This window comes from Ursus americanus, chromosome 16, assembly GCF_024610735.1.
Source record: "Ursus americanus isolate L20-20 chromosome 16, mUrsAme1.1.p, whole genome shotgun sequence".
NCBI classification, from domain to species: domain Eukaryota; kingdom Metazoa; phylum Chordata; class Mammalia; order Carnivora; family Ursidae; genus Ursus; species Ursus americanus.
Window position 1 is genome coordinate 59,848,054 of NC_142142.1, and position 14,033 is coordinate 59,862,086.

The following is a 14,033-nucleotide window of genomic DNA, read 5'->3' on the forward strand; positions in this document are numbered from 1 at the left end:
ACCAGGCACAGCTTCTTTAAAAAAATTATAACATGAAGGTATTTCCCCTAGAAACAACATTTCCTAGCATTTGTAGCCCTGTGAAGGCCACATCTGAACAAAGAAATAGGGGTGTTAACTTGAGCCTTGTCGTTGATAGGCTTCCTGAGCCTTTAAATTTTCTGTCCATTTATTCTCATTTGCCCTGCCTATTTGATTCACATGGTCTGTATTTCCTCCTTAGATTATTAAAACGGGAAGAAAGTTTCACATTTGTTCCTCGGTCCCGTGAAGAGCTTCCAGATAACTTTCCAAAGGAAATCCCTGGGATCTGCTATTTCCTGGAGGTAAGGACTGGTCCTAAGCAGCCAAAGCCTTCTCTTTCCTCCTCGAGGATAAAAAAAGTTTCCTACAACATCGGCACCATGTTCCTCCGGGAGACAAGCCTCTGAGACCTACAGCAGATCAAAGACTCCTCCAAAAAGCACAAGCCCAGAACATGGGTCATGACAGGAGAGTGGAAAGAGATGGTTTCTCTTTCACTACTTTGCTGAGAACAAGCAGCAGAATTTCTGTGTTATGTTAGGCAATAATCCTAGAAAAAGGTGGATGATGACTGTCAATTAAGAAAAAAAAAATGGAGGGGGGGTAGCAAGATGTGTCCATTCATGTGAGTGTTTTTTGGTCATATATATATATATTTTAAGTATGGGCCCCCTTTCAAAACTAATAAATAGATTCCGTGTTTTCGTGTTTGTCACACATACAGGTATCTTTCCCCATTTATCTATATCACTTTTGAGAGCCAGTTTTGATGATATATTCCTACATTTAGTGAGTTGGTATGTGAAGAATATTTTCTAATTTTGTTTTTCTGAACAAACATTTCATACATACATCATGGCAGTGTGGTCAGCTTCCCAGCAGGAAGAACTATAACTCAGCAAAATATTTTAGGGATATTACCTATTTTTATACATCTCTCTTCTACTAGATAATTACATTTCACACAACATTACTCGATTTTCACAATCTGCTACTGTGTAGTTGGTATATTATGTAACTGTAACCTATTAACCAAATACAATTTCACTTATTTACACAGATTAGTGCTTGGACTGAGAATACATATAATCAAGGACTTCAGATGCTGAGAAAGCATTGTATGTCTGCTTAGTAAATATATCTTCTAGATTTAATTAATGTAGCATGGAATCCAGAGGAAATAGAATTTCCCAATAACAGATTTATCTGTAACTAGGATTACAGAAAGGTCTTGTTGCCATCTTCTAACAAACATCAGTTAAAACGAAATGCTTTGCTGCATTGGACCCGTTTCAACTTAGCACTTATAAAATAGGTAGCTTGTACAATGTACTCAACTGTATTCTAATGAACAGCATCCCTACTCCTCCCCCTACGTCCCCCCACTCCGCCTGCTGGATGCCTCCTAAGGGCTCCTGTCACTCTGGGAGCAAATGCCCAGATGCTGGCATTAGTGAGAAAGACGCTGTAGGATATTTTGCCAAGAATGTTGTTTCTTCTTGCAAAATAAGGGTGGGGGAACCCTGTGTTTATGGCTTTGAGATTGGGAAAAAAAAATTTTTTTTTCTTCTGCAGTTTGATCGATGTGGCTCTTAAATTCAGTGACTCCCTTCATGAACACTGAAGTAGGTCTAGCCCCCAGGCCCAGCCATTGCCACAGTGACAGATGGGCTTCTGTCGCATGCGGTGCTAAAATGAAGACCCGTTCCCCCTAATCAGCATGCATGACAATATCATCACAGACTCACCCTGGAATTAGCAGCACAGCACATCCAGAGTTTTTCTATTTTGAATCTAATATAAAACCCAAGTTTCTACTGAGGTTAATGAACTGGAAATACTTGTTTCCATGAAACCTTGGAGTGGCCGTTTCCTCCAGACGGTATACTCATTGAGAGCTTATGTCTCCTGAATGAAAGAGTGATTTCTCGGCGTTATGATTTGTTTATGCCATAACTCAGCTGCGGGGCGTATCAACTAGTGTCTACTGTAGTCTCTGAGGTTTGGTAGTGTTTTTAAGTTCTCTAAGCGTGTAGCTAGAAAACATTTACAGATATGCCAAGTATTTGTTAAAATGATGATCACTTTGGTAATCGTTGAACTCGGCTCTCACGCCAAGGCTCGTGAGGACACCAGTGCCACACTCAGTGTGGAGACAGGATCCAGACCCCCAGCTTTCGGAAGCTGGCCTGTCCCTCTCCTCCCTGGGTCTAGGTCTCTGTTTTTAACAATGTGTGTGTGGGGGGGGCAGGCCAGTGTGTTTATTTTAGGGGAGCTGAATAGACTCAGGATAGGGTGCTCTCGGGGGGGGGGGGTAATTACACAGGAATTTCTTCAGGGGGCTGGGAGATTAATCCAATTCCTTCATGTGGAGCAAGGGGGAGGTTGCAGGCAGTGTGGACGGAACAGGCTGGGAGCACCTCCGTCCTCACACCGAGAACAGATCACACTTCAGCCGTGGGTTCTGCACAGCACAGCAGTGGGGGGGGGGGGGGGGAACCGAGCTTCACTGACGTAATTTACGCCTATTCTGCAGAGGAACTTAGAGCTTATTATGATAAACTAAGTCAATAAACATTTTGGTGGTAAGCAATGTGTTTCATAACCATAAGGCTGCAAGGGGCTTCCAGCAATCATCCGACCTATTTCTCTGCTTTTTGTAAAGATTTGTCCAAGCGAGTATTCTAGATATATGATCATTCTCTCTATACTTAAGAATATCTGTGGGAAGCATATTTTAAAAGCATCATTGAAAATCCACTTCATTATCCAGTAATTGGTGATAGGGCCCAAGACATGAATTGTATATACATTTAATTTGTCGAAAGAATAACAAACTCTTTTAGTTTATATGGTTCTACTTAGAGAAGAAGTAGCCATTTGCATTGTCACAAATGTCACAATGGAAAATATACCAGACATCTATTATATATCACAGGATGTAAACTACACTTTTCAAACAATGTAATCCAAGTGTATCTTTGAAGCTATAGTCTGAAGCAATAGTCTAATCTGTTACCATTTTGCCAACCTACTACCACTGATTACCAGTTACACTGTTGCTATGTGTTTGCAAGTTACGGCGCAAAGTGGCTGTTCCCACTAGCTGCACTCCTGGAAGTTAGAAGCTGTGAAAAACTATGATATTTTTATTTGTCCTACGTAATAGAGTCTCTATAACCTCCACGTAGGAATTGTGGGTGCAACATTGGGTCACAGTTAGTATTTCGTCTAATATCTGTACAGTATTCTTACCTAAAAATTATTGCAAACATCATGCATTTTATTGTGGCAGATTAAAAGGAATGTGCATGGATGTCCTCTTAGAAGTCAAGTGGTATTAAATTAGGCAAATGGCTATAACCCACTCTAAAAGGGATACGTGAAAATATAATTTGGCACTTAGAGCTCCTCTGGTTTAGTGGTTTTTTAGGCAACTAATTTGAAGAAGTCACTTTGACTAGGCATCAGTACTAGAGACTCATATTGGCATCAGTATTATTTTGATAGAAACAAAGTCACTTGCAAATAAATCAGTTATCCAACAAAGTCACATGCCCCCATGTGTACCCCAAACAGTGCACGGTATGTGCTTTGGGAATCTTAATAAATAGGTAACATTAGCCATAATAAAAAAAGAATACTCGTCAACGCCTGCACAACATATCGTTGGGTCTCTCGGCTCTGCAGTGCGGTACAGTGAGAGGAAGAAGATAAAGCTTCTGTATAACAGGTGACCAGACTGTCTGAAACCTGCCTTGATGGTCATCTCTTCTACTTTAAATCATTTTGGATTTCCCTTTTAATATATGACTCTCGGGAGGCCCGTGAGCCATGACCTGCTACGACTCTGAGGCAGGCCCCTCTGCCTGAGACTTTGAGTGGGCCGTGGACCCGGCACTGCAAATGCAAACTCTCACGGTCTCACGCTCTCGTCCAGGGATAACAGTATCAGAGACATAGCGTTCTGTTGTTACAGGCAACGTGCGCCTCTCCAGGAAACACAGAGCAAAGCAAGGCGACAACTTATACAAAATCTCATTCACAAGTGCAGCAAGGCTTTTAGTTTTGCAAAATGCTTCCAAGATTTCCAGCAATAAAGCAAAATTAAATTGATACATACAAAAGGCAAAGCCTCAGAGTTTGGAAAACCACCAAGCTCTGTGTTTTGAATAGAAATACTGCTACCAGTTGAAATCATGTATTTGAGGTTAGGAGATATCAACAAGGAACTCCAGATCAAGACTGTCATTAAATATATTCACTGAAGGCTCCTTGGGGTCCTGGCTTGCTGAGGGCAGGTGTTATGGATCAACAGGGCAGAGGATAAAACTTGTACACATAGGTTTCTTATACATTTTGAGCACTCCTGAGCCCATGCCCAGACCCTGTCTACGCCATGCTGTCACTGGAAACCATCTCACTCCCTCAAACCCGGCCCCAGCAAACACTGGCCTCTCTCCACCTCTGAACCTAACGCAGCCACAGCAAGAGTTGCTGATGCCTGTCTCAGGCAGACTGGAAGACCCACAGAGCCCCGGGCCAAGTAACAATGCACTTCTGAAGTCAACTAACCATTTCCAGTTGTGCTGGGCCACTGCTAACATCTGCAGCTTTTCCCTGTGCTTTTTGTTCCAAATATAGTCTGACTCCAAGCACTTAGTGTAACTTTACTGAAAATTCATTCAAAATGAATTACATATATGACCATTATATATGAATCTGACTAGGCTTTGGGTGACACCAGAGCCTTGTAGCCAACAAAATACCTAGAAACTCAAGTCCAAGAACCAAGAACCAATCAATTGCAAACCAGGTATTGTTATTATTAGGTTACAGATCTTCAACTACAAAAATTATGTTATTTCAGGGACTTCTATAAGCATATCTTACGAGACACAGCTGGAAAAACATGGTGCATGAGAGACTGAGTACTGAGAATCTAACATAAGCCAGTCTGAATGACGATTCCTTATGGGCAGCTCTCGATATGAACATACTTCCTTCACAAGCAGCTGATTTCATAGCCACATAAACGGTGTTAACATGACTGAACAAACTTTATTGTTACGTGGATAACTTGTCCCCAGCAGTGGACTCAGTCTGAGGTTGTAAATGAAGAACAGACCTGATGTTATACACAGAAGAACATAAACCTTGGCGGAATATACGAGAGTGTGTGCAAAATTCCTTCCTCACACCTGAAACCTAAGTATAATCGTCCTAACACCTTTCTGTTTCCTTCCTTTGTTCCTTTTCCCTTTCATAAAAAAGAAAGCCAGTGATAGAGTCAGTCTCATGTTGTAAAGCAGTTCCGGTTTTCTAAAGGAATGAATCCTCTTTGTGGACGGAGGAGGGCTGTGTGCATGTGTGTGCTGCATGTAGATATTACCTGACTAAAAGGAGTGACATTTTGGAAGGAACTGGAATGTCGAGAAGTAAAGTTTGCATTTTTATTTCCAATATGTTGTGACCAGAACACAACTTCAGTCAAGTGCTTCATTGCCATCCCATCCTTACTAAGAAATGATCCTGTTCAACGGTTCAACTCATTAGCGGGGCAGTATCTGGCTGCCCTTGACAGAATTACCTGGGAAGCTTTCGGAGATACAAATTACTGAGCTTTACGCCTGTAGAGATTTGGACTCAGTAGGTGGCAGGTGTGGCCTAGGAATCTGTATTTAGAAAATCACTCAGGGTAATGAGAATATAAAGCCAGATCTGGGCATCACTGAAAAGTATTCAAATAATCCCAATTACCAGGAATAGATACAAGTTGACTAAGAGAGTAGTGCATTATTTCATTTGTAGTTCTTTTGAAAAGCTAAGTATCCTGGGCTCTGTAGCATTATTTCTTTCACAAGTTTTAAGTTGAGCTTTGGTCTCAAATTTACAGTCTGCTTTTGGAGCAGGAGACTTCCAACTTATTAGAAACAGAAGTCAACACTAATCAGCGTGAGGAATGAAGATCGCTCACTCTAGGGCTGTCAGGCACAGCTTCCGCCGGAGCCGCGGCGCATCTCACGCTATTTGCGGATCCGCACCACCACGCTAGAAACGACAAGCTTCTGGACAGAGAAGCGGATGTCAGAGTGACAGCCTGATTTCTGAATGCTTAGATTTTTATGTTATAAAGAAATCACCAACTTAATACTTAGTCTCACTCCGTACTTTTCACATTGAATTGTGCATTCATCTCAAAACGATTTCCTAGCAATACTTTATAACCACCTTTCGAGCAATAATTTAAGCCATGGTATGATGCCGTATGAAACCTGCACTTCTGTGCTCGTCATAGAACCTTTAGGGAAATAGAGACGTGTTTTATCCAAGCAATAATATAGCTGGTGTGGACTTTCAGAAGATATTCACGATTCTACGACAGCAAAATGAGCAGCAGCAAGTGACAACCTGGGTAAAAATGATCTGAGCAAACGACATGGTTCATCTGTCTCAGGAGCCGTTTGTCTGCACACAAGCTGTAGTCACAGACTCCCATCACATTATTTCTGTTGTATAATTTTTAAAATACCTATCATGATTTCAGTTCCTTCCAAGAGATCTGTGTATGTAATGTTGCCCAGACTCTCAGATCTTTGTAGAATAGTGAGGAGCAGTTAAGGATGGGTAAATGAGTAAAGGTACAGCAGAGGCTGGTGAGGTGACTGAGAATGTAGGCTTTGCAGAAACGTAGATGGATCTTGGGACAAGTTAATTCACCTCTTGGTTTGGTAAGGTCTTAGAAGATGAAAGATTAAAGTTAAAAAGAGCTCGTTACTACTGTTTTCTATGATGGCAAATGCTTAGTATGTATAACAGTATGTTGCCTCCAGAATGTGATTGGTTGGACATCATCTGTAGCATAATTAATAAACATCTGAAAATGATTATGTAGCCATATTGAAAATAACCTGCCCTTCCCAGCTATTTTGATGATAGCACTAAAGCTTATACATTTCAAAATGAGTAATTCATATTTTTAGTCTTAAAATGTAAGGAACTTCTACAATGAGGAACTTCTAAACATCAGATTATTATTTAGCAAAGTCATGTAAACGTAGGATCCATTCCTAAAGCTCTAAATAAGATTACAGCTCCTATTACTGCCCCCCTCCCTGGGGAAACCCTCTTCCAACCATGAATCTGAATATCATTGGAATGGTGGGTGGATTCGCTGCTGGTTTACCCTCCTGTTAACCATAGCAAAACGTAAGGTAGCATCCCTTTTCTCACAGTTTAGAAAATCCCCCTGTAAAAGTCCAACAGGACTGTTGATTCCCTGAGAAAGTTTTTGCTCATTATCCTTTTGCATATCATTGGATGCTTAATTCTTAAACATGATTTTCATTGTTAATAAATAATGGAAAATACTTAATTTGAACCCATTATAGTGAATTTATCCTTTTAGTTCATCTAGCTGGTGATCAGATCGTTCTAAATATTAGACTCACATACCATTCCTTATTATTTGAAAGCAGAAAACGAAATAGCAAGCCTAAGTAATCGCTTGTTTCTGATTCTTTCGATGCATAGTTTAAAAATACAGGAATCAGTTCATACTCAACCTTCTGTAGCCTTTTCACTACTTGGAGATAAAGAAGGGATTCTACTAAATACATTTTTACTGTGATCTATTAAATGTAATTAAATACAAGTAGGACCATAATGCATTAGTTGGGGTAAAATCAGAAATGTGCAAAATTCCTGCTTTGCATCACCCCACTTTTTAAAGACAAGCCCCTACTTTCCTGCCTGGCACTGTATTTGAGTCTCAGGACCCAGGGACCGATGGGGAGGGTGGGGTTGGGCAAGAGCTTTAGAAGAGAAGGAGCAAAATTTAATTTTTTCCTGCATGAAGGTATAGATATTCTTAAAGGAGAGGCAGTTTCCATAATAGACGCATGTGGTTGAATGAAAGCCAGATGACTTATTCGACTGCTGGCCATTCTTATTTTAAAAAGAAAAGAGGAAAATAAAATCCTTCATGAGCCATTTTCGGTTTTCTTGGGAGGCAGTGTGAGCCTCTCAGCAGCTGCACGGATCAGGGCAACTGGGATTAGAGCCCCCAGAGCTACGTACAGAGCAAGTCTCGGAAGGGGGCAGAGAGAACCAGCCTTGGTTACCATGAGGAAGGCAAATGAAGGTGTCAGAACATCTGGACCGACGGTACAAAGGAGGCCAAACGCCAGCTCTGCCATAGGTCACGGAATAGCGTGCTAAAATTAGCGCCCAAGAACCAACTACCAGTGTGCGAGTGATACTCATTTTTTTTCCCATTTATAACCTGCCTGGCTGAGCTAACGTTCAGTGAGAAGAATACAATTTGATCTCATACGTCCTTTTTCTGTGTGTTCTGACATTATAGAAATGATCTCTTTCCCTAGTTGGGAAATGTAATCACCAAAAATGAAAACCACCCTGTGTTCTAAAATCAGTAACCTCGGTTTTGGAGCTATAGTCTTTTCTGTATTCGTCACATCGTCCTCGAGTGGGGCTTGGGCTGCTAGCAGAACAAGTCTTGGACTTTAGATAGAAGCCCTTCTGACCCCGAGCCCCTCCCGGGACGCTGCAGAGGGGAAGCGGGGGGGTCACCCCAGAGGCTGACCGCGTTCTGCGGCAGAGAAGAGGTATTCTCATCTTCCGAAATTACAAGTGCTTAGTGGCGTCTTACCCTCACTGAAAGATGTTTCACTTACATGTAACAGGTTAATTCAGGCAGAGATTGTTTATAACAGAAAAAATTTTAAGGGAGGAAACAAATCTGAATAATTTTTAATCAGAATTATCAGCCAGAAACGGAACTTAGGACAAAGATTTGCTGTCTTGAGTCAACTTACATCCCAAATTTCAGAATGCTAGACGCTTTTGAAAGCTTTCTAAATGTATCAAGTTCTTCAGCACTGAGAAAGAAAAATAATTTTATTGATGGATTCCTTAAGGCTTTATCCCCTGGAAATAACATATAATCATAAAATGCATTTAAATTATTTTTTTCTGTTTTCCATTTGTGGCAGAAAACATATAGAGGACGTCACAGAAACAGAGTTACAAATTGTGGCATTAAGCCATGGTTTGCAAATTTGGCAACATTCTTTTACTTAAAATACTAAGCTGTATTTAATGACATAAGGGATAAGAATCGTCAATAATAATCACATTAGGATTATTCATATCCATATTCCTATTATTCTCAGAATAAAATCTAAGTCAAAGCTAATTTATATTCAGATCATTTGAACAATAAATATAGTCTACATCACCTCTAACAAGAATCCATACATTTCTGAGCCCAATAAGACATCAAATTCTAGAACTGCTCTACTTTTATGGTCTCTCCTTTATGCTCAGTATCACTAACTTTCAAGGCCAGCAAGAGAAGATAGCTTTCTTCCGAGGCTGTGGTGACCTGGATCAATAGATTTACATATAACCACTTAAAACACTTTTTTTTCGCTTTGTTCATTCGAATCTCCATGAAGTGAAGCAGAACTATTCCAGTGGCCGGATAGTTTATTAACAGCATGAAACCCCCTTCCAAATTTTACTGGTAAAAATTACCATGTTGAAATTAAAGCCAAAGCTTGGCTGGGAGTCTCAGATGAATTGTTTTTGTATTATTTGACTAGAAAGAACCTATCAGGAAAAAATTAACTCTTACGGTAGATCTCATTCTAGCTGGGAAGCTCTCAATAACCTAGGTGACTGTATAACTTTCTACATTAATTCAGAGAGCTGTTTTTAAAAATTCTTTGATTTTTGCTCTTCTTGTGCAAAGATAATTATTAGTGGATGACAGCCAAAATTATTATTCTTTTTTTTTTTTTTTGATCTGTTTCAAATGTGTCACTAGGCACTTGTAAAGCCCATCCCTTTCTTGTTATATCACTCAATGACCTGGAATAATGGGTACTCACTGCTTTTTCTTTTGATCCTTAAAATCACTTTGTTCCCTATCTAAAAGAATTCTCCTACTGACATGCAAATGGATACCTGACTACGGGAGGCATCCCATTTTATGAGCATACATGAAATACTTTTGACTGGATTCAGCTGGACTACAGGAAAAAGGACAGCAACAGGGAAGATGAAAAGAGACAGAAAAATCTAATTTTGCCTACATTAAAATTATGTCTATAGCCCAACCCCATTAACCCAGAAGAAAGCGGGAAAAAAGATGAACTGATTATAGATTTTTAAATACAGCGTTCGTATTTAACAGAATGTCAGAAAGTTCGTCATGCCAGAACTTTGATAAACAAGAAACTTTAAAAATATGCTCATCAGAATGAATCTATTTAGAAGCAGAAGAAGAACTTCTTGCCTTATAGATGCCCCCCCGCCCCGCCCCTGTACAGAGTTTGTCCTCTCTTGGGAAAACGTGGCACTATGTCTTCAATCAGCATTTGCCGCGTGTCCTCACTAAGCGCTAGTATAGTCTTTGTGATAATGAGAAAGAGCCAAAGGGTCCGAATCCGAAGTGTGGCTGTAACTGGAGCGCCAGGATTTGATACTGTTTCTGAGCGAGACTCTTGGCGAGTGTGACGGGCATGGCCTCTATGTCCAGCTGTTGTGTGCCGGCAACGAATCAGGCCCTCAAAGGAGGCCAGCACCCTTAGCTTCTCTCTTTTTTTCTTTTCATTCTTTCTTCCTCTCCCTCCCCTCCCCCTTCTTCTCTCCTTCCTACCTTCTTTCCTTCTTTTCTTTTCTTTCTTTGCAGCTCTAATGAAAGATGAGAAAATCGTGTGTCACTATTTTGGCTTGGGGCTCCTCTTGTTCTCTTGCAAATCACTGAGCACAGTGTGGCTTCAGGAGGTAAGGAGAAGAAGGTACACACTTAGAGATCGCTTGGGGTGGAAATGACTGAGATCATTGAGACCTGGGCTTCTCAGTTCAAAAAACAGGAGATTAAAATACATCTATGTTCCTTTATACTGAATTTGAACACTTTCTCAAGAAGTTTCAGGGTCCACCTTTTTGGACAACCTCCTATTTTTGCCCTTACAAAGATCTTCATTTAGCAAAATCCTCTTATTTTCAAATAGTAAATTTTTACTTGGGTACTACACTGCTCATCACTGAAATAGAAAAGAAGCTTCCTCCATTTGTAAGGAGGTTGCTTTTTAAAAACGACTTTCCAATAAGGCCGATACACCCAATGTTACTTGATTTTACTGGCTCTTTATCTAGAGATGACCGTTATACTGTCTTGCTTCCTGAGTACCCCTCTGTAACTCAGTTTGGCATAGCATGGTGTTTGGGGTTCTTTTTGAGGGTCTGAAAACATTTGCCATCAATTTTGTAAGTCTACCGTATTGAAAAAGCAATATACAATGTACTCCCTCTTAGCTCTCTGCCTTTGAGATCCTGGTGTACATATCTGAACGTACAGTTTCACTTATTCACCGGAATTAACTAATTACCATGCTCTTAAACACAGAAAGACACAGGTTGGATCATTTACAAGTCCCAGTTCAAAGCCACCCCTCCCCCCCGGGAAAATTCAATCATTTCTAGCAAAGTATTTTATTCTTAAGGGAAAAGAAGTGAATTATCTTATTTAAAAGAGTAAAAATGAGGAAGGCATTATGCCTTTTTATCTTAGGTATCCCCAAAACTAGAATGATTTGAGCAAGTACTAAGATTTAAAGACTCTTTAATCCCTGAACTGAAAATGTTGTCATTTTTTGTTAGTATATTAATAATATAGTCAAACTCCTTATCAAGTAGTCTCCATGATGTAAGTTTGTGTTCACTAACAGAAAATTATATAGAAATAATACAGCTTTTTTCTTTTCTGGAAAGATGTGCTTCTATAGGTCAAATATCTTTGAATTTTGGTTCTCACTTCTCATTTAGTTTTTTGTTTTGTTTTGTTTTAATACATCTCAAGGGTCTTTAACAGATCAGGTAGTCAGTGCAGGGAAGGGATATGACAACTCCAGAAAAATTAAAAAGTTGAAAAGGGTAAATTTCAATGTCAGTTGGCATTTATTTATTTCACACTGACTTACTGTGAAATTGTGAAGAAACAGGCAGCTACCATATAAATTGACACTTATGAAAATACAAGTACTTTCTTCCTGTGATTTTCAGTGTTAAGAAAGCCTGTGTCTTGAAATAATACACAATATTAATCCTTGTTCGCCTTCAATGCCTTTACCATTTTTGTTTCTTAATGGAAATATGCTTAATAAACACTGTAAAAATAGAAGAAATGTGGCTAAGGAAAACAGAAGAAATTAAGATCAGATGTGAACAACTGTGACCCACAGTCCTATTTTCTCAGTTTTGTTGTTCCTGCTGAGTTGGTGTCTAAGGCCCAGATTGGCAAAGTTTACAAGCTACTAATCACTGTCTCCTTTAAAAATCTGGAGATAAGCAAATATTATTCCAACTATGTGGACATTAATTCATGCCATCCTGGCAGGTTTTGACTACCATGAAAATCAGGTTAGGTTCAAATTAAAAAAGAAAAATGGTCCATGGAGAGAAAGACTTTCTGATTTTTCTTAGAGATGGATAAACAGCTTTTACCTTATTAAAAAAAAAAAAAATCTTCCTGGGAGTTTGGCCTTGGAAAAACTCCGACGTTTTATAACATCTGCCTGCAACTCCATTATAACTTTGGTAATCAAGTGACAGAACTGTCTCATTATGCTTTTAAAATGTACCGATTAAGTGCATTCCAGAAATAACACATATCATTCTTCATTTCAAAATCAACCTACCTGAATTCTGACTCTTTAACTGTGAGTAGCCATTTTACAAAACCAAAGGGTCTCATTTCCCAAAACTGTACTTTAGATTAAAAAAAAAAAAAAAGCCACCAAAAAACAAACAAAAAAACCCCACCTTGCCTGTTCATTTCAGTGTATAAGATAAATAGCCAGTGCGTTTTCATCAACCATTCTGGCCCTATATAATCATCAACAGGTCTCCCAACTCAATAAAAACACATAGTTACAACGTGCTAGGTTCATTCGCTTCCTCTGCCTCGGGTAGGTTTTATGTAACGAGATACCTGAATTATTTTAATCCTTTGGCTAATCCATTTGCTGTAATTTCATGGGTCTAAATTTTTGGTTTGGCTTGCAATGTGAATACTGTTGTACATCTGCTATTTTGCTATCAGATTATACTTTGTGAGTCATTTCTTTTAAAAATCTAGTGATCACAAACTTGAATTACAATGTCACTAATAATATCAGGTAAATATACTAATATATCCGTAAGGCATGGTTAAATTGCATATATTTTGAAATGTCAAGCTATTTTTTTTTAAAGATGAATGCATTTCTTAAACCTGTACCGTTCATTAAAAAGTTTCATTTGTTGTTTCATATTCTATTTTAAACTATTTTCCTTTATCTAGTAGTACAGGTTTAGAGGACCTTTTCTGAATGAAATGATAAAATATGCCTCATTTCACTCGAATTTTAAGAATACTAGTTCATGTACAAGTATATAAGCACTTACAGGATTATAAACCTCCACTGTATCTTCTTGGGTTTTCATGTAACACCACTTTTTACTCACGTGATTCTTTTTACTTGTAATTATTCTAAATCACGCACGTGTAAATCACGTGTAAATAGCATGTTTCATTATGAAAAATGTCTTTGTATTTGCAGACTGCAGAGTAAGGTAAATTTGTATACGAAAAATGGTTGATGAAAGCCTGGGATTCTTATAAAACAAAGTGGAAATGACAGTTGTGTGTTATATTTACATAACTCATTACAAAATTCAGTCATGCATTATTTACTTTCTAAGTCCAAACCGTCACTTATAAAATGTTTAAATCAATAAATGATACTAAAAACAGGAGTCTGTAGATTCTTTTCAACATATTCTTTCACACCCTGAGTGACAACAACTAAAAATACGAATGAAGAGTAAATGAATGACTGTTTTTAATGCATTATCATTATGGCTGCAGATGATGTTAATGACACAACTATTATTTATTTTTACAACATGAAATTGTAATTCTCTTACAAAACCAAACA

At 38.9% G+C, this 14,033-nt stretch overlaps 1 protein-coding gene and 1 long non-coding RNA gene across 3 annotated transcripts in view; one reads left to right on the top strand and one right to left on the bottom strand.

The window, feature by feature from the left end:
• Positions 1-13,851, top strand: part of GUCY1A2 (guanylate cyclase 1 soluble subunit alpha 2) — a 318,781-nt gene extending 304,930 nt beyond the window's left edge. Inside the window, exon 8 of the mRNA XM_045797680.2 lies at positions 224-13,851. Within this exon, the coding sequence (XP_045653636.1) occupies positions 224-431 (208 nt within the window). The 3' untranslated portion in view covers positions 432-13,851. The remainder of the gene's footprint in view (positions 1-223) is intronic.
• The window catches only part of LOC148108828 (uncharacterized), a 407,929-nt gene that overhangs the window by 22,895 nt on the left and 371,001 nt on the right, over positions 1-14,033 (bottom strand). The gene's annotated exons all lie outside the window — the stretch shown is intronic.